The sequence below is a fragment of the Oncorhynchus clarkii genome, chromosome 17, assembly GCF_045791955.1.
Source record: "Oncorhynchus clarkii lewisi isolate Uvic-CL-2024 chromosome 17, UVic_Ocla_1.0, whole genome shotgun sequence".
NCBI lineage: Eukaryota > Metazoa > Chordata > Actinopteri > Salmoniformes > Salmonidae > Oncorhynchus > Oncorhynchus clarkii.
In genome coordinates this window covers 48,636,909-48,657,415 of record NC_092163.1, presented here as the reverse complement: position 1 = coordinate 48,657,415, position 20,507 = coordinate 48,636,909, and the positions used below count along the sequence as shown (strand labels likewise).

At 41.1% G+C, this 20,507-nt stretch overlaps 1 protein-coding gene across 1 annotated transcript in view; it reads left to right on the top strand.

Moving 5' to 3' along the window:
* LOC139371026 (RNA-binding motif, single-stranded-interacting protein 2-like) overlaps positions 1-20,507 on the top strand; it is a 55,323-nt gene that overhangs the window by 26,170 nt on the left and 8,646 nt on the right. The window contains exons 3-5 of the mRNA XM_071111053.1: positions 5,438-5,496; positions 5,997-6,088; positions 11,255-11,412. Coding sequence (XP_070967154.1) covers positions 5,438-5,496; positions 5,997-6,088; positions 11,255-11,412 — 309 coding nt within the window. The remainder of the gene's footprint in view (positions 1-5,437; positions 5,497-5,996; positions 6,089-11,254; positions 11,413-20,507) is intronic.

The following is a 20,507-nucleotide window of genomic DNA, read 5'->3' as shown; positions in this document are numbered from 1 at the left end:
GTAAATTAAATAATCAAAACATGTTGTTTATGCTTCACATACCAAGTGGTGTCATCGATTCCACATTGCTGCTTTTGTCACATGACAGCAGCTTTCCACCAAAGTTTGTGTGTCCTCCGTGGCATCCTGGTAATACTATTAATACAATATCCTCTGTGTAGTTTTGATGAAGTTCACAACTCGCTGTAAGTCCTCATGATTCAGGTGCAACCTGTGCTTGCTTGGGGCAGCTCTCTTTTTGATGGGAGGCATTCGACCATTCTCCTTGTATGACTGGTGGAGGACAGTCAGCCATGTTCTACTGATGCTGAAAGACAAATTCCAGATAAAAATATTTTTGCATTATTATGGCTGTAATCTCCGTCAGACACACCTGGCTAACTTGATGTGTCATGTGTGTGTCGAAGTGGAGTCTTTGTTTAGCTATATAACTAAAGATTAACCATAATCCTAATCCATAGAGTTCTAGCAATACAAACTGATTGTCATAGCTAGCTAAAGTTAACCAAAATTGGTTCAATGTTAGCTAGTTAGCTAGCTTTAGCTTGCAATGAAAACAACTTTCTGCTAAAATTAGTCAAGAATAACATATGAAACTGTAGCTAGACTCTTATCCGTATACATGGATGAACGCTTCACGGCGGACTACAACCCCTTTCATTAAATAAGACATCCTGTGTCGTTTCCATTTTGTTTGTACAGCTTGCTTGGCCTGTTGTGTCAAGTCACTCTGGTTCATACTGACAATGCCATAAGAATCAGATCTTTCTCCCTCTCGTCACGGATGCCACCGTCGGCCGAAAAAAACTGCAGTAGAAAGGATTATCTACACATAACGAGCAGCTCATTTTAGTCAGAAGATGCTACACGGCAGACCAATCCGAAACTCATCTCTCGGCATGTCCAATCTATTCATTATCTCAGCCAATCATGGCTAGCTGTCTTTTTTTTGTGGCTAAACCAACTAGGTTTGTAATTTAACAACTTTATTGGTATTTACAGTTTGCGTACAAGTTTGTTATTAAGGCACATGAAAGTTCAAATGTTCCAAAAGGCATTTCTGCCAAATAAACACTTTTTTATTTTATTATAAAATGCCTCTCCTGTGAAGTTGTGACTTGCGACATACGACTAGTTTCCTGAAACTAGTCACATATATGTATTTGTGTGTAATTAAAAGTCGCATTAAAGTTTGGCTACATTTTCTGGTGCCTTCCTTCCGTCAGCATTGGTCTGGATAAGACAGACTGTAGCCAATCCTAGACTTTGACATGTAGGCTAATTATTTATCTAAATTTACATACACTTGTGTTTTTCTTAACAGAATAGCTAGTGTTTTTAATTTGTTCAAATAAATTTAATTGGCTATTTTGGTTAATGGCCTCCCCTAGCAGGTGGCCTTGGCAGATTGGGCACCTCTTGAAGGCCAAATGGCCTTGCCCCTAAAATCACGTAATGCCAGGCCTGCCCTATATAGTGCTATAAGGGCACAAGGCGAGACCCAAATGCAGACACAGGAGGCAGATGGTTGAGCTATGATATTTATTACACCAAAAGGGGTAGGAAAAAAGCAGGTCGGGGACTGGCGAGAGTTCATAAACCAGGTCAGAGTCCAAACAGTACCAGGGGATAGGCTGGCTCGAGGTCAGGACAGGCAGGGGTTCAGTGATCTGGTCCGAGTCCAAACGGTACAAGGGGATAGGCAGGATCGAGGTCAGATCAGGCAGAGTGGTCAGGCAGGCGGATTCGGCGTCAGGACAGGCAAGGGTCAAAACCAGGAGGGCTAGGAAAAAACAGAAACTGGGAAAAAATAGCACACTAGCGACTCCTTTGGCAACCCAGGCGCAGTGCACGCTGACACGGTCGCCAGGTGCATGGTGTTTCCTCCGACGCATTGGTGCTGCTGGCTTCCGGGTTAAGTGGGTATTGTGACAAGAAGCAGTGCGGCTTGGTTGGGTTGTGTTTTGGATCTTCTTCTCTCCCGAGTCTGTACGGGAGTTGCAGTGATGAGACAAGACTAACTACCAATTGGGGAGAAAAAGGGGTAAAATAAATTATCATTGTTTTTTTGAAAGACTGTTACATTCAGAAAGCCTGGAGATGAATGTGTTGAATGAACAATCAGGAAAGATGGATACATTAGGAACCACGGCCAGAAGCATCAAGGGCATGCATAATGGACGCACACACCATAACATCCAGCCCAAGCACCAGCAAACCACTCCATTCTACTATTATCCCATACCTTCTGAGGAAGTAGTGGGGGCTAATGGACTGGGGTTTACAGGAGGTAGGGGGTCAGGCACGGGAGACTGGGACACCGAAACAACAATGTGGACACACACTGGGTGCATGCCAATTATTTATATTTTATCATAAAAGCGTTGTATTGGTGGAGGCATGGGCTAGTGAGAGTTTCCACCATATTTCCTTTCAAATTATTGAATGGAAGTAGACAAGTGCACACTTTGGAAGAAGAGGTCATTTGGACATAGACACATCCTCTGTTAGTAGGGACCAGTTTGGATGCATCCTGATCTCATTGTTTGGATAAGTGCACAGTGAGTGACCTAGAAATGATTAAGACTTTTTTTACTGCTATTTAAAACAGAATCAGGGACTTAACAGGGAAAGACTGGAGATTGACATCAAGTTGGAGAGGGATGGGTGGATTTGTGTAATATGGGTTGGAGAATGGGATGTTTGTGGGGGTGGGCGGGTGGGTGCAGGGGGGGGGGGGGGGGGGTTGACTGAGGAGAAGGCCATCCAGTGAGGGGAAACATAATTGACTTGGAAAAGAATACCATGGCATGCTGGGAAAAGAATGCCACAGGCCTGTAAGTGGGTCAGAGTTGACGTCTAAGACTTTCTTCCCCCCTATCGTCCCCTCCCTACCAACTACTCACACCCTTTACAACAACTGTTGATGAAGTGGAGGTAGGAGGAAGGTCAGAGAGTTACCACCTCACAACCTTTGAACTGTTCGATAGAATGTCTGACTTTGTCAACAACAACACAAGCCATTTCTCTCTCTCTCACACACACAAACTGTCTCTTTATATAACACTCTTGTAATTCTCTAATTCAAATGTCAGTTATGTTTGTTTTACAGTTTGATACGTGCTTATTGCAGCAGTGTATGGGATGAGGCACTCCAAGTACATTCATGTAATATGAGGATATCAAAGGAGGAATGGAATTAATGTATCCCCAAAAAATCAGAGCCTTTAACCATGCAATATAATTAATAGTAATAGGATTTTCTTTACTTGCAGTAATGGCTATGTGTTTGATCAACATATAGTTTTCCTATCAACAGTTGAGCCATGCTGCCTGTCACGTACAGTATACAGTAGGGTGTAAAAAGATAAATATATATACAATATTTATTTAACCCTTATTTAACTAGACAAATCTTATTTTACAATGACGGCCTACCCCGGTCAAATTCTCCCCTAACCCAGAAGACGCTGGGCAAATTGAGCGCTGCCCTATGGGAATAGGATCTGGAAATAATAGCATATTGCACACCTTGAACTGTCCTCCACTGGCTTATCCACACTCATATGGTGGAGAGCCTACAGATAGAGATGTAGGATCTTAATTTGATCACCCTGTTGCAGGTTAACTTTCCTGCAATGCAGGACATTTAAAACTTGTAGTCTACTTGATTTTTCCTTACCAAAAATATATCAACCCCTACAAAAATGTCCATTGCTGCTGCAAGATTGCTGTAACAAACTGGCTCAAATTAAGATCCTACAGCTGTCTGTTCACCAAGAAATCGGTATTGGGTGTTTTTGTATGGTTGTGGACATATGGCTGAAGGTAAAAATTGCTCCCTATTCACAGATCTAGGATCAGATTACTTCAACTCCCAATCCTTACCTTAACCAACAGAGGAATGAAAGAAAATCTGCCTCTGTGTCAGTGCTTAGGGGCAACAATCTTACTCCATGTGTGGATGTTAATGCTAACAGCCAGGCTTTAGTGGAGCAGGAGAGAGTGAGAAGAGAGAAGAGAGAGAGAGATAGATCAGGTTACAGTGTACACTCAGCCCTGGTACTCTGTCAGGGTCAGCCAATAGAACACCAGCCCCCCTTGCTGACTGCATTACACAGAGACAGTGGAGGGCAGGGCCTCTCTCTCTCCCTAGCAGAAGTCAGGATGGCCAAGCAGTCTAAGGCGCTGCGTTCAGGTCGAAGTCTCCCCTGGAGGCATGGGTTCCAATCCCACTTCTGACATTAATTTGATTTCTTATACCATGTATACCGTTGTGCTTTAAAGTTACTCCGCATACTACAACTCTACTAGATCTCCCAGATCAAGGGAGATCATCAGTGGTCTTGTATGTCTTCCATTTCCTAATAATTGCTCCCACAGTTGATTTCTTCAAACCAAGCTGTTTACCTATTGCAGATTCAGTCTTCCCAGCCTGGTGCAGGTCTACAATTTTGTTTCTGGTGTCCTTTGACAGCTCTTTGGTCTTGGCCATAGTGGAGTTTGGAGTGTGACTGTTTGAGGTTGTGGACAGGTATCTTTTATACTGATAACAAGTTCAAACAGGTGCCATTAATACAGGTAACGAGTGGAGGACAGAGGAGCCTCTTAAAGAAGAAGTTACAGGTCTGTGAGAGCCAGAAATTTTGCTTGTTTGTAGGTGACAAAATACTTATTTTCCACCATAATTTGCAAATAAATTCATTAAAAATCCTACAATGTGATTTTCTGAATTTTTTTTCTCATTTTGTCTGTTATAGTTGAAGTGTACCTATGATGAAACTTACAGGCCTCTCTCATCTTTTTAAGTGGGAGAACTTGCACAATTGATGGCTGACTAAATACTTTTCTGCCCCACTGTATATATATATAAAGACCAACCGTCCTGCCCAGCTCCACAGTACGTTGAAATGAAATTGTACTTAACTTCTGGTTTCCCACTGACTGTTTTTGTGCAACCCAATACACTTGAAAGCAACTGCATTTCTAAAAGCACCCGTGTGTGTGTATTTTGAGAAATCAGAGCGAACAGGCAGGGATAAAGACAAGCCCAGAACAAATTGTTTTTGGCCCTGGGGCTCTTTCTCCTGCCAGCTGAAAACAACACCAGGGAACACAGTTACTGTACACCCCCTCCATCAACACTCCACCTCTCAACCCCACAGACAAAGAGGAGGAGAGGTGAGATAACAGACGAGTGTGTTTCTGCACCAGTAGTGATCACACTAAAGAAGCACAATTGAGTCGAAGAGCGTGTATGGTTCAGGTTTACACCTAAACCACAGCCTTGGGAATGGGTGTGTGCGTGCATGTATGTGTGTGCGTGATTACTCAGCCGAAGGAAGTCTTTGTGTCTAAATGTTTGAGAGCTTCCACGAAATGTCCGATAGTCACCTCCTCCGCACATGGTCTGATGTCATGTTTTTGTGTTTTGAAGATATGGGAAGATTGTGTCCACGAAGGCAATCTTGGACAAAACCACCAACAAGTGCAAAGGTGAGAGTTCAGAGTTCAACAAGTTCTTTGGTTCATGACACAGATGCAACTGACATTTAACCTGGAAAGATCATAGTGTTGTGTTGTCTCCTTAAACAAGATCATGGACTTATGGACTTCAAAAGTTGATCACAGCGGCATTGTACAATATTAGACTGTATTAGGCTATATTAAATATTTTTTTAGTATTAGTCTGGTGACAGGTCTATTGCTACACTGTATAAGTTCATGAAGCCGCATCCACAGAGTGGCGTTGGTTAGACATGTTGTGGAAGCACACGGTCAGTAGGACAAATAACAACAGCCGTAGAAGGCCATAAATATGTCATACTGGGACTGGTGGGCTTTAGTGGCCTGCACCAAGCTCTTGTAATTTCACGGAATGCCTTTAGACTTCAAGCACCTGTAGTTCATCTAACAACCGTTTTGAATGCCAACTTCACTCATCAATCATGAAAACGATGTACACCTTCGTGACCGTAAGGAAATGTGTTGTGTAGGCTATGGCTTCGTGGACTTCGACAGTCCGGCAGCGGCCCAGAAAGCGGTGAGCGCCCTGAAGTCCAGTGGGGTCCAGGCTCAGATGGCCAAGGTAAGACTCTCATTTAAGTCAACTCCACACACTCTTCATATTCACAGTAACACCCAATCTATTATTATATTATTTTGTATTGTGAGTTCAATCACATCTACTTGAATGTGACTCTTTACAATTCTGCGAGACTCCTTCCTGCCTCACTTTCTTTATTTTATTGCCAAATGTTCCCAGAAACTCGACTTTCAAAGAATTAATCTCAGACTGGATGATGGATCTCCTTTGATTTGATGGTGAATTGACAGCCAGTCCAGCCAAGTTGGTGTCTATATTGAACAACAAAAAGCATCGACATTCCTATAACGCAGTGTACATGCAAACACACTCCCTCCCACATTCTCAGTTTTATCAAATATGAGCTCTTTTACTGTATGTTGTTATGGCCTGATTGGCAGTAAGTGCCCTCTTGGCACTGTCTCAAGACAAACTGCCATAGGTTATGGAGAGATGTGTTTACCTTCGTTAGCTGGCAGTTGACTGGCAGGCAGAGAGGGAGGGTGAAGAGGTCACAGGATTAGACAGGCAGTCTATCAGATGACATGGAACTGGTCGTCTCTCCTCCTCTTCACCTCTATTCTCCCATCTCCCTCTGCCCCTTTTCATCTCCCATACCCTTCCTCTCCCTCTCTCTCACCTATCCTTCTCCCTCCTTCTCTCTCCCCTTCCTTCTTTTAGTATCTCAACCTCCTTTTCCTCAACCTCTTCACTACCCCGCCCATCTATCCCTCTCTCCTTACTCCTCTCTCTTCCTCCTTTACCTGCCCCACCCACCCATCCCTTTCTCTCCCTCCTCCTTTGTCTGTCTGGCTGCATGCTTGTCCTGCTAAGCGGCCCCTGCTGTGGGCCTTGTTATGAGCTCTTTGTGTGGGTGTCTGTAGTCAAAGGGGCTGTTGTGGGCCCATTAAGCTGATCCCTCTATGCCTCTCAGGCCCCCCATTGAGAGGGCCCTGGGGAGTGTGCCACCGCACCCGCCGTCAATGGGCCAGGGACAATGAGCTGCCCTGTGCCTGCATGGGTTAGTGTCTGGGCACGGGGCATTCGCTATATGGCTTCATTCACTCCACTCCAACCCTGCTCTCAGTCCACACCCAAACAACGGGGCCCAAGTCACTTCACTACTACAGCTGGAATGAATTCACTCACTTCAGAATTAAGACAGACTGATTGCAACTGAACATCAGGGTCCACCAAATCACTCCTGCTACCCAGATATTGTATCCAAATACGCACTGTATTAGAACACAAGGGCCTAATTTACCCAAACAGTATAACTGAGGAGTTGGTAGTGGACAAAACAGAGGAGAGTGCCCTATTAAAAGACAATTTGGACCAGTGAGCTATGGTGAGCTTTTCTGCATCATGGCCTGGCCTTCTGATCTGGGCTTAGGTCATCAGGTTATCCAGGTATAACTCTAGGGCACTGGCGACAACAGGATTTGTGCATTCCTGATTTAAAACTGTGTTTTTTTTTAATCAGAAACTGAAATCAAATACTATGGCATTAGGTTAGGTTCTTTCAAGTTTTTATTTTTACATTTTACATTTTGGTCATTTAGCTGGCAGTCTTGTCCTTAGCAACTTACAGTCAGTGCATTCAACCAAGGTTGATTAGAAAAACACATCGCAGTCATAGCAGGTTAAATGCTTCTGTAACCGTTGCTGAAAATGTCGTTGTAGTTATGGTCATACATAAAAAAAATTAAAAAAGGGAACAAAATATCTTATGATATATCTCTGACTATCTCTGGGTAGTGCCAATACATTACTGAGATATTCAAGGGTTGTGTGTTACCAGGGGAAAGAGAGAGCATGAGAGGAAGCAATGAAGAGATTCAATTTAATTTGGGGTTGGGTGTGGTCCCAACATCATTTGAGTATCTGCGTCAGAGGAGCCTTTTAAGAAATGTTGGCCCCGCATGCAGAACAGGATTAGATGGACAAATTGAGTTCAAAACAAAGGGTCAAACAAAGCCTTGTTCTGTTCTGATCCTTTATCACAGAAGGTTGCCTCAGTCAGTCATATCTATACGACTGCTCACAGTGCCACTAAGTTGCATAACAAGGAAGTGTCTCCTTAACCACCCATGTGGTTTAAATCCCAGAAGTTTCCCTCTTGACACGTTGAATCCTGGTTAAGGAGCTAAATCACGTGGGAGGCCAGGCTAATCAGAGTGGCAATGAGACATGTTTCAGGCTGCTGTGTGTTCCCAGACGAAGGGAAAAAAACTACATTCCAATATGTTTAATGTCACGTAAAAAGTTTTTAAAATACATGTAGATACATTTGCATATTAAGCATGTAAGCATGTAATGCCTTAAAATGTGTACGAACTGTCAAAATGCTGAATTTTTGCACTTTAGCAAGCCTCTGTGTAAAAACAGATTTATTGAAAATTAGATTTTTTGAATTATCCATGTGTTCTATATTAAAGGATACATCATTTTAAAAATTTGATTTAACCTTTATTTAACTAGGCAAGTCAGTTAAGAACAAATTCTTATTTACAATGACGGTCTACCAAAAGAAAAAAGGCAAAAGAAATCTGCCTACCAAAAGGCAAGAGAAATCCAGACCCAAAGGACAGATTTTGACCGGTCTAATGTCCATTGCTTGTGTTTCTTGCCCAAGCAAGTCTCTTATTATTGGTGTCCTTTAGTAGTGTTTTTTTCTCCCAGCAATTCGACCATGAAAGCTTGATTTATGCAGTCTCCTCTGAACAGTTGATGTTGAGATGTGTCAGTTACTTTATTTATTTGGGCTGCAATTTCTAAGGTTGGAAACTCTAATGAACTTATCCACTGCAGCAGAGGTAACTCTGGGTCTTCCTTTCCTGTGGCGGTCCTCATGAGAGACAGTTTCATCATAGCACTTGATGGTTTTTGCAACTGCACTTGAAGAAACTTTCAAAGTTCTTGAAATGTTCAATACTGACTGGCCTTCATGTCTTAAAGTAATGATGGACTGTCGTTTCTCTTTGCTTATTTGAGCTGTTCTTGCCATAATATGGAATTGGTCTTTTACCAAATAGGGCTTTCTTCTGTATACCACCCTTACCTTGTCACAACACAACTGATTGGCTCAGACGCATTAAGGAAAGAAAACAAGGAACACCTGTTAATTGAAATACATTCCAGGTGAAGCTGGTTGAGCGAATGCCAAGCGAGTGCAAAGCTGTCATCAAGGCAAAGGTTGGCTACTTTGAAGAAACTCAAGAGCAGCTAACCGATCGCTGCAGCTGTACATAGTCCATCTGTAAATTGCCCACCCAATCTACCTACCTCATCCCCATATTGTTTTTATATACTTTTCTGCTCTTTTGCACACCAGTATCTCTACTTGCACATCATCATCTGCTCATTTATCACTCCATTGTTAATCTGCTGAAATATAATTACTTCGCTACTATGGCCTATTTATTGCCTTACCTCCTCATGCCATTTGCACACACTGTATATAGACTTTCTTTTTTTCTATTGTGTTATTGACTGTACGCTTGTTTATTCCATGTAACTCTGTGTTGTTGTTTGTGTCGCACTGCTTTGCTTTATCTTGGCCAGGTCGCAGTTGTAAATGAGACCTTGTTCTCAACTAGCTTACCAGGTTAAATAAAGGTGAAATAATACAATTAAAATAATTAATAATAAAAAAAATATTTTGATTTGTTTAACACTTTTGGCTACTACATATGTGTTATTTCATTGTTTTGATGTCTTCACTACTATTCTACAATGTAGAAAATAGTCAAAATAAGGAAAATCCCTTGAATGAGTAGGTGTGTCCAAACATTTGACTGGTACTGTATTTAAAATGTATTTTTTCCCCGTATGGCTTGACACGCTTCAGTGCCATGAATCCACCCAGGAATTCCTTATTGTCAGATCAACAGAGTGACATCGTCACCTAGCTCAACTCCTGCTCAATCCCCTGTGAAAACTGAGTGTTCATCCCAAATAGCACCCTAATTCCCTATATAGTGCCAGGGCCCTGGTCAAAAGTAGTGCACTATATAGGGAATAGGGTGCCATTTGGGATGCATATTGAAGCTCCAGTAGGCAGCTCCCTGTGTCCTACCACTCTCCTGTCTGACTTGGTATCAAGCTGACTCTTTGCTTATGGTTCAACAGAGATAAGTGTGGAATTACAGGTCTGTTGCTTGAACCTGTATATTTGGAGGGAGATGGAGTGAACAGTGGTATGTAGTGTAGTCATACAGTTTGGTGTCACTGGTGTGGGTGGTGTTTTTGACTGGTGATGACGATGGTGCGTGAAAGTAGAATTTAGACTTGACTTGACTGAAACACTAGCTTTAAACACTATATCTAAAAAATAAGCCTTAATCCTCTCTATTACTCCCTACCTGGGGCATGGACCTGGTAACTTGGTATTCACTATCACATTTCATAACAAGTTGTTCTTCCCTTGTGGTCTCTCAAACGTTGCATAAAAACGATTTGTGATAGTGAAAGAGACTGTGGGATAGACTGTATCAGGAGAGAGAGAGACTAATGAATGAGATGGAGAAAAAAGGGAGGACTCCCATGGGAGGGAGTTCAACCCGTGATGGAAGCACAACTCCTATGAACAAACACACTTCTCTTCCCCATCATCCACTCCTCCCCCTTTGTCTTTCCTTCCTCCTGAGTGCTCCTTCCCTTTCCCCTCTCCCCTATGTTTGTTGAAGCTCCCTCTTCCGCCCCCCTCCTCCCTCTCTTTGGCCCAGCCCCTACTTGCCTGGTTGCCAAGCTCCTGTTGCTGTGCGAACTCTTAACTTCACGCCTGGTTTCCTGCCTGTTTCTACACAGTCACACAAGGTTTCACTTTTGAGCCCTGGAATCAGAATCGTCTCGCATTCCTCTTCCTTTTATTCATTCTTCTGCTTTGGGCTGTTTCTCAGTCATTCCACATTTCTACATACTTTTCCTCCATTATAACGCATACATTTTCCAGCAGTTGTATGTGTTTTTAAGAGGTGAAAAGCACTCACATACAACCCACATTCAGTCAAAAAAACATTGTCAATGCATACTGTATGAACTTGTTATATCTTATATCTTTCATAACCATTACATCACAAAAATGTCAACTACATTTTTAACAGTGAATGTAAACCCTCTTTGTTTGTGATTACGCGAGTCTGATTTATGTGTGTTTCTCTTATGCAGCAACAGGAGCAGGACCCCACCAACCTGTACATCTCCAACCTGCCTGTGTCCATGGATGAGCAGGAACTGGAGAGCATGCTCAAGTCCTTCGGCCAAGTCATCTCCACACGCATCCTCCGCGACGCCATCGGGACCAGCCGTGGCGTGGGTTTCGCCAGGTACTTTATAGCAATAGCATGCTACACACTACTGGCCCTATTCCCATTTAGGAAATTATGCTTTTTTTTTTTCCTATGCACTTCTCAGTAGTTGGTATTCAGACTTACCTGATGAAGGTGCGTAACGGGCTTTGCAGGCGTGGTTCCCTTGCGCAGGCTGAATAAATGTCATTCAACTGCTGAAAACCCTCCCACTTGCTGGCCAACAAATTTTCTTGTGAAATTTTCATTCAGTAGGGTTTTCAGAACATTGATCTTAAGACATCCCTTTAAATACGGTGTACCTTTTAGTTCGATTCTTTCGACAGACTCAATAGAATATATCAAGAGAAAAGGTTCAGAATATTAGGGATTAATGATAGAAAGCCATGTAAATATATGCATATTCGACTCCGTTTCATCTCCCTTTGGTAGATAAAAAAATATTGTAGATTATGTAGGGTTAGGAAAGTATTTATGAATCATGAAAAAAAAACGGTTGGAGAGCCTTTACGCACGAAAGAAAACAGCGGTTTGAATCATTCTGAAAACGACCACATTCAGTTCTTTAACCCATGGTAATGTTGGAAGATTAGTGTATTTAGAATTATAACAGGGAGAATAGTGTACAATAAATAGTACAATAGTAGGCTATACCATAATACACTAACCATTGAACTGTGTGACGCAGCCAAGTATTGCTCCATGCGTCGGGTTCAAACTGTTATGGCTTGGTCTGCGCTCTGCTCCATTACAATTGAATAAGCCTACATATCTTTTTTTATATTATCAACTGTTACTAATGATCATCCGCAACTAGGGCTTTGGTGGTCACGAAATATCGTCAGCTGGTGATTGTCAAGCAAATAACTGTCGGTCTCACTGTAATTCACCGTTAAATAACATAAACACATTTAGCATCTCCTTGCTTCCACACATGCAGACCTTTGGAACATCTACATTTTAAAAGTCTAATAAATCCATGTAATATAGCCTACACCTTCACAATAAATCCATGATTTATTTTAGACAGGTCTAAAGAAACATGATATGAAGAAAATGTAGTCTATTTCAGAAGAACAGAATAGCATACTCTGAGTTGTCCTTATGTTAGGTCCTAATCTGGCTATGCCAAATGGCTATGGGCTACAATAGTTCAGTTAGCAGACAAGATTGCTTCGAATTCCGTGGTAATATTTTATATTATTTTATAGTATGAAGAATACGATTAAACTAACTTGCTGACCAGACCGCATGCGTCCGTGTGCGCCATCGTGCACATGTTGATTTTGTCCCTACACACCAGACAGATCAGGACACACAGGTTGAAATATCAAAACAAACTCTTAACCAACTATATTAATTTGGGACAGGTTGAAAAGCATTAAACATTTATGTTGCTAGCTAATTTGTCCTGGGATATAAACTAGAGGTCGACCGATTAATTGGAATGGCCGATTAATTAGGACCGATTTCAAGTTTTCATAACAATCGGAAATCTGTATTTTTGGACACAGATTTGGCCGATTTTTTATTATTATTATTATGATTATTTTTTTACACCTTTATTTATCCTTTATTTAACTAGGCAAGTCAGTTAACCTCTCTGGGATATGTGGGACGCTAGCAACCCACCTGGCCAAAAGCCAGGGAAAATGCAGAGCGCCAAATTCAAAGAAATTACTATAAAATCAAACTTTTATTAAATCACACATGTAAGATAGCTAATTAAAACTACACGTATTGTGAATCCAGCCAACATGTTAGATTTCAAAAAAGCTTTTCGGCAAAAGGAAACGATGCTATTATCTGAGGATAGTACCTCCGTAAACAAAGAGAGAAAAGCATATTTCAACCCTGCAGGCGTGAAACAAAACGCAGAAATAAAAATATAATTCATGCCTTACCTTTGACAAGCTTCTTTTGTTGGCACTCCAATATGTCCCATAAACATCACAAATGGTCCTTTTGTTCAATTAATTCCGTCGATATATATCCAAAATGTCCATTTATTTGGCGTCTTTCATCCAGAAAAACACCGGTTCCAACTTGCGCAACGTGACTACAGAATATCTCAAAAGTTACCTGTAAACTTTGCCAAAACATTTCAAACTACTTTTGTAATATAACTTTAGGGATTTTTTTAATGTAAATTATCGATAAAATTGGAGACGGGATGATCTGTGTTCAATACAGGAGGAAAACAAACTGTAGCTAGCTTTCTGATCACGCACCTCTACCTAACAGTACACTTCAAGTGACCCTCGTTCAAGATGGCCGTACTTCTTCATTACACAAAGGAAAAACCTCAACCAATTTCTAAAGACTGGTGACATCCAGTGGAAGCGGTAGGAACTGCAAGAAGGTCCCTTAGAATTCTTGATTCCCAATGAAAGCTCATTGAAAAGAGAGTGACCTCAAAAAATAAATCTGAATGGTTTGTCCTCGGGGTTTCGTCTGCTAAATAGTTGTTATACTCACCGACATGATTCAAACAGTTTTAGAAACTTTAAAGTGTTTTCTATCCAAATCTACTAATAATATGCATATCTTTGGGCATGCATTTCATCCGGACGTGAAAATACTGCCCCCTGTTACCAAGAAGTTAAGAACGCATTCTTATTTTCAATGACGGCCTAGGAACGGTGGGTTAACTGTCTTATTCAGGGGCAGAATGACAGATTTTTACCTTGTCAGCTCGGGGATTCAATCTTGCAACCTTACAGTTAACTAGTCCAACGCTCTAACCACTTGACTACATTGCACTCCATGAGGAGACTGCCTGTTACGCGAATGCAGTAAGAAGCCAAGGTCAGTTGCTAGCTAGCATTAAAATGATCTTATAAAAAACAATAAATCAATCATAATCACTAGTTAACTACACACGGTTGATGATATTATTAGTTTATCTAGCGTGTCCTGCATTGCATATAATCGATGCGGTGCACATTTGCGAAAAAGGACTGTCTTGCTCCAATGTGTACCTAACCATAAACATCAATGCCTTTCTTAAAATCAATACACAAGTATATATTTTTAAACCTGCACATTTAGTTAATATTGCCTGCTAACCTGGCTCGTTGCAAACTCTGTGAAGACCATTTCTTCCTAACCAAGACAGCCAACAGGGGATGATTTAACAAAAGCGCATTTGCGAAAAAAGCACAATCGTTGCACGACTGTACCTAACCATGAACATCAATGCTTTTCTTAAAATCAATAAACAGAAGTATATATTTTTAAACCTGCATATTTAGCTAAAAGAAATCCAGGTTAGCAGGCAATATTAACCAGGTAAAACTGTGTCACTTCTCTTGCGTTCATTGCACGCAGAGTCAGTGTATATGCAACAGTTTAATAAAAGGGTAAAAGTTTGTTTTCTAGTAATCTCTCCTCCTTCAGGCTTCTTCTTCTTCTTTGGATTTTATATGGCGGTTGGCAACCAACCACGTTTAAGGTGCATTACCACTACCGACTAAACTGGAGTGTGGACCTCAGTTCATCTTTCAATCACCCACGTGGGAAAATGTTCCTAATAACCAATGAGGAGATGAACCAAGTTCTATTTTAGCGCCTGACTACGCAGATGCTCGTTGTTGTGCGCGATTTTTCAACACTCGCGCACGCGACCTGAGCGGTATAGTCAGCATGTAAGCTGAATAAAATAGAAAGGATATTTTCTCCAAAAGGATTTGAGAGAGTACGCACCTGCGGTTGATCCTCCTCTTTTCAGTAGAGGCCATCACTCTGTTTTCTCCGCAATTGCATAGCCTATTGAAATGTTGTGCAACATGAGCGCATGGGCTCTCATAAAGTGTTTGATTAGATTTTCAAAAACATTTGCATTGATGTCAGAGTGATTAGAGGGACAATAGAGTGCTGAGTACCAGGCAGTTAGCAAGTTTGGTAGGCTACTAATGACAGCAGCATCAGCAGCATCAGAGCTTGGAGAAGCCTAATTACCGTGACTAAACGGTAATGTGGAATTTGACTGCCTCCATGACGCATGACCGCCAGGACTGCAACAGCCCTATCCGCAACAACCACATGGCCGTGACTACGTTTACAGAGCAAGCAAATGAAGGTAATCGAAACAATAGCTTTAAATTTAATGCTATTTTAGGCTATACCAACTGAAGGGAACCAGCAGTAAATTGGCAGTTGAATATGTGTGGTTATTAGGCCTACTGACGGTCGATACTGATAGTGGCTAATATTTAACATGATAGAAATAGGAAACAGAGGGAGTCGGGGAGCCTTTAATAATAAGACCTTTGAGACTGCCCATCCCTGCAATTAAAACGCAATACAATTTAAATTCTGCATAATCCCAAAGCATTTCATATAGTTTACCTTGCGAAGGTTGATCCGTTGATATGCCTCAGTGTAGAGGGCTGCGGGTCATGGCAGATCATTGCGAAGCGGTCTTCATTGTTCATGCTGCAGATGGGAGCGGATGGTCAGACAGAGGACTTTGGGATGCTTTGCTGTCCCCCAGATGATCTGAAAACGGTCGTCTTTCTGCTTTGCGTGCGTTAGCCTGGGCCTACCTATTGTATTAAAAGAACAACTTTGTCGCATTATTCACATTCCGAATTCGCTGCTTCAACTTCAGTAGCTTTCCTCTCCTGGTTGGGGTGTGTGAGATCAAGTGCACCTAGTATACAGTATTTGTGGTCTCATTAGAAATAGAGTAAGTTGCCTATGCATGGGTGGAGAATCACTGGCAGTTATCTTTACAAGGAAATGTACTTCCTAAATATGATTAGGCTGTAGTTTACTACATTGCCTAGAAATAAATATTGATCATCGTTATTTGTCTCCGTCTGAAAATCATCCCACTCCTTAAAGGTAGGTTAGAAAAATATCTCAAGAGAAAGTTCAAGTTTCCAACTCTGCTCTCTTCAAACTACACCTAGCATATTGGTTGATATAGCCCAGTAATACCGATAGCTTAATATAATGAGCCATGTGAGAATCTCTGGTGATTTACCCTAAGCTATTTGGGCGGATGTGGTATGAAAAGCTGCGGGAGTGGGGTGAAGAAATCTGTCCCGTGCAGACATATTCATGGTTTCCTGGCACGTAAAGGTGATGGAATAATTAGGGAATTAAGAATTAAGGTCAGAATACGACGTATTTATAGACACACCTCCGTCACACCTTCATTTATTCAATCTCCACCCAAAACGAATAGCAAGTGAATGGCACGCAACCACATTTGTTATTTTAATTTGTTATTTGACCTTTATTTATTCAGGGTTTTTCTCATTGAGATAACATCTATTTTCCAAGAGAGACCTGGTCCAATGGCAGCAGAGGGAACAACGTTTCAGACAGAACAACTTACATACACTAACACAACATTAAACAAAACTATAAACACACATGCAGTACAACAAAAACATTTGACATTAAAAACACACGTCTTGACAAAAAGCAGCTGGCCTAAAAACAATTACACTCTTCTATGATACAGTGCCTTGCGAAAGTATTCGGCCCCCTTGAACTTTGCGACCTTTTGCCACATTTCAGGCTTCAAACATAAAGATATAAAACTGTATTTTTTTGTGAAGAATCAAGAACAAGTGGGACACAATCATGAAGTGGAACGACATTTATTGGATATTTCAAACTTTTTTAACAAATCAAAAACTGAAAAATTGGGCGTGCAAAATTATTCAGCCCCTTTACTTTCAGTGCAGCAAACTCTCTCCAGAAGTTCAGTGAGGATCTCTGAATGATCCAATGTTGACCTAAATGACTAATGATGATAAATACAATCCACCTGTGTGTAATCAAGTCTCCGTATAAATGCACCTGCACTGTGATAGTCTCAGAGGTCCGTTAAAAGCGCAGAGAGCATCATGAAGAACAAGGAACACACCAGGCAGGTCCGAGATACTGTTGTGAAGAAGTTTAAAGCCGGATTTGGATACAAAAAGATTTCCCAAGCTTTAAACATCCCAAGGAGCACTGTGCAAGCGATAATATTGAAATGGAAGGAGTATCAGACCACTGCAAATCTACCAAGACCTGGCCGTCCCTCTAAACTTTCAGCTCATACAAGGAGAAGACTGATCAGAGATGCAGCCAAGAGGCCCATGATCACTCTGGATGAACTGCAGAGATCTACAGCTGAGGTGGGAGACTCTGTCCATAGGACAACAATCAGTCGTATATTGCACAAATCTGGCCTTTATGGAAGAGTGGCAAGAAGAAAGCCATTTCTTAAAGATATCCATAAAAAGTGTTGTTTAAAGTTTGCCACAAGCCACCTGGGAGACACACCAAACATGTGGAAGAAGGTGCTCTGGTCAGATGAAACCAAAATTGAACTTTTTGGCAACAATGCAAGACGTTATGTTTGGCGTAAAAGCAACACAGCTCATCACCCTGAACACACCATCCCCACTGTCTTACATGGTGGTGGCAGTATCATGGTTTGGGCCTGCTTTTCTTCAGCAGGGACAGGGAAGATGGTTAAAATTGATGGGAAGATGGATGGAGCCAAATACAGGACCATTCTGGAAGAAAACCTGATGGAGTCTGCAAAAGACCTGAGACTGGGACGGAGATTTGTCTTCCAACAAGACAATGATCCAAAACATAAAGCAAAATCTACAATGGAATGGTTCAAAAATAAACATATCCAGGTGTTAGAATGGCCAAGTCAAAGTCCAGACCTGAATCCAATCGAGAATCTGTGAAAAGAACTGAAAACTGCTGTTCACAAATGCTCTCCATCCAACCTCACTGAGCTCGAGCTGTTTTGCAAGGAGGAATGGGAAAAAATGTCAGTCTCTCGATGTGCAAAACTGATAGAGACATACCGACTTACAGCTGTAATCGCAGCAAAAGGTGGCGCTACAAAGTATTAACTTAAGGGGGCTGAATCATTTTGCACGCCCAATTTTTCAGTTTTTGATTTGTTAAAAAAGTTTGAAATATCCAATAAATGTCGTTCCACTTCATGATTGTGATGATGATTGATTGTGTCCCACTTGTTGTTGATTCTTCACAAAAAAATACAGTTTTATATCTTTATGTTTGAAGCCTGAAATGTGGCAAAAGGTCGCAAAGTTCAAGGGGGCCGAATACTTTCGCAAGGCACTGTATATACATGGATCAAGTGTTTAAACTCCACCAACGAAACTAGATCATCACATTTTAAAATGTTCATGACAGAATTCCAGGACCACGGAGCTAAGTAACCAAAACTATTTCTACAATGTCCTGTTTTAATTTTTGGTACTGTTAGAAGCAAATCAGAATGGGACCGTAATTGATATTTATTTACTGACCGGACTAAAAAAGAACAGAGATAAAATGTCATTTTACCCAATATGGCCTTATAAATCAGTGTATACCAGTGTTTAAGCGTACGCAAGGTCAATGACGACCAGCCAACAGCTCTGTCGAGATCACAATGATGTGTTAGACGTTTCTGATTTGAAATGAACCTGAGGGCTGCATGATACACTGAATCAAGTGCACTCAGGGTAGTGGCTGAGGCCAGCATATATATATAAAACATCACTAAAATCTAAAACCGACAGTAATGTACATCGTACCAGCTCCTTCCTGGCATCAAAAGAAAAACAAGCCTTATGCCGGTAATAAAATCCTATTTTCAGCTTGAGCTTCCTTATCAAGTTCTCTACATGCACAGTGAAGCTCAGCTTATCATCAACCCACACACACAAATATTTGTACACTTGAACTTGCTCTATAGTATGTCCAGCCAATGTAGCAATGACATGATTTGTAACATGCCTGGCATTTGAAAATAACAAGCCTAAATCAGTTCAGTAGTAATAATTTGATTAACAAGTCCCATACTACGTTGCATGGATTTACTCTGTGTGCGATAATAGTGTTTACATTTTTTTTATTTTAATGACTACCTCATCTCTGTACTCCACACATACAATTATCTGTAAAGACCCTCAGTCGGGCAGATTCAACCACAAAGACCAAACACAGATTCAACCACAAAGACCAGGGAGGTTTTCCAATGCCTCGCAAAGAAGGGCACATATTGGTAGATCGGTAAAAAAAACAAAAGACATTGAATATTCCTTTGAGCATGGTGAAGTCATTAATTACACTTTGGATGTTATAGCAATACACCATGTCACTACAAAGATACAGGTTTCATTCCTAACTCAGTTGCCGGAGAGGAAGGACACCGCTTGGGGAATTCAACATGAAGCCAATGGTGACTTTAAACAGCTACAGACAGTGGCAGGAGAAAACTGAGGATGGATCAACAACATTGTAGTTACTCCACAATACCAACCTAAATAACAGAGAGAAAAGAAGGAAGCCTGAACAGAATAAAAAATATTCCAAAACATGCATCCTGTTTGCAATAAGGCACTAAAGTAAAACTGCAAAAAAAACATTTGCAAGAAATTAACTTTATGTACTAAATCCAAAGCGCTATGTTTGAGGCAAATCCAACACAACACATCACTGAGTACCGCTCTTCATATTTTTAAGCATGTTGGTAGCTGCATCACATTATGGTTATGCTTGTCATTGGCAAGGACTAGTGAGTTTTTTTAAGATAAAAAGAAAGGGAATGGAGCAAAGCGCAGGCAAAATCCTTGAAGAAAACCTGGTTCAGTCACTGGGAGACAAATTCACCTTTCTGCAGGACAATAATCTAAATCCCAAGGTCAAATATACACTGGATTTTATTGTTCCTGAGTGGCCTAATTACAGGTTTGACTTAAATCGTCTTGAAAATCTATGGCAATACTTTAAAATGGATGTCTGGCAATGATCAACAACCAACTTGACAGAGATAAAAAAACATTTTTTTGAGAATAATGTGCAAATATTGTACAATCCAGGTGTGCAAAGCTCTTAAAGACTTAGCCAGAAAGACTTACAACTGTAATCGCTGCCAAAGGTGATTCTAACATGTATTGACTCAGGGGGTTGAAAACTCTAATCAAGAGATATTAGTGCTTTTTTGTAGTTCGTTGACAATGAAATCCCTTTGAATCCCTCTTTGTAACACAACAAAATGCGGGAAAAGTTGAGTGCGCATACTTTCTGAAGACACTGTACGCATGGAGAGAAAAGTGCATAAAAAGGAAATTACG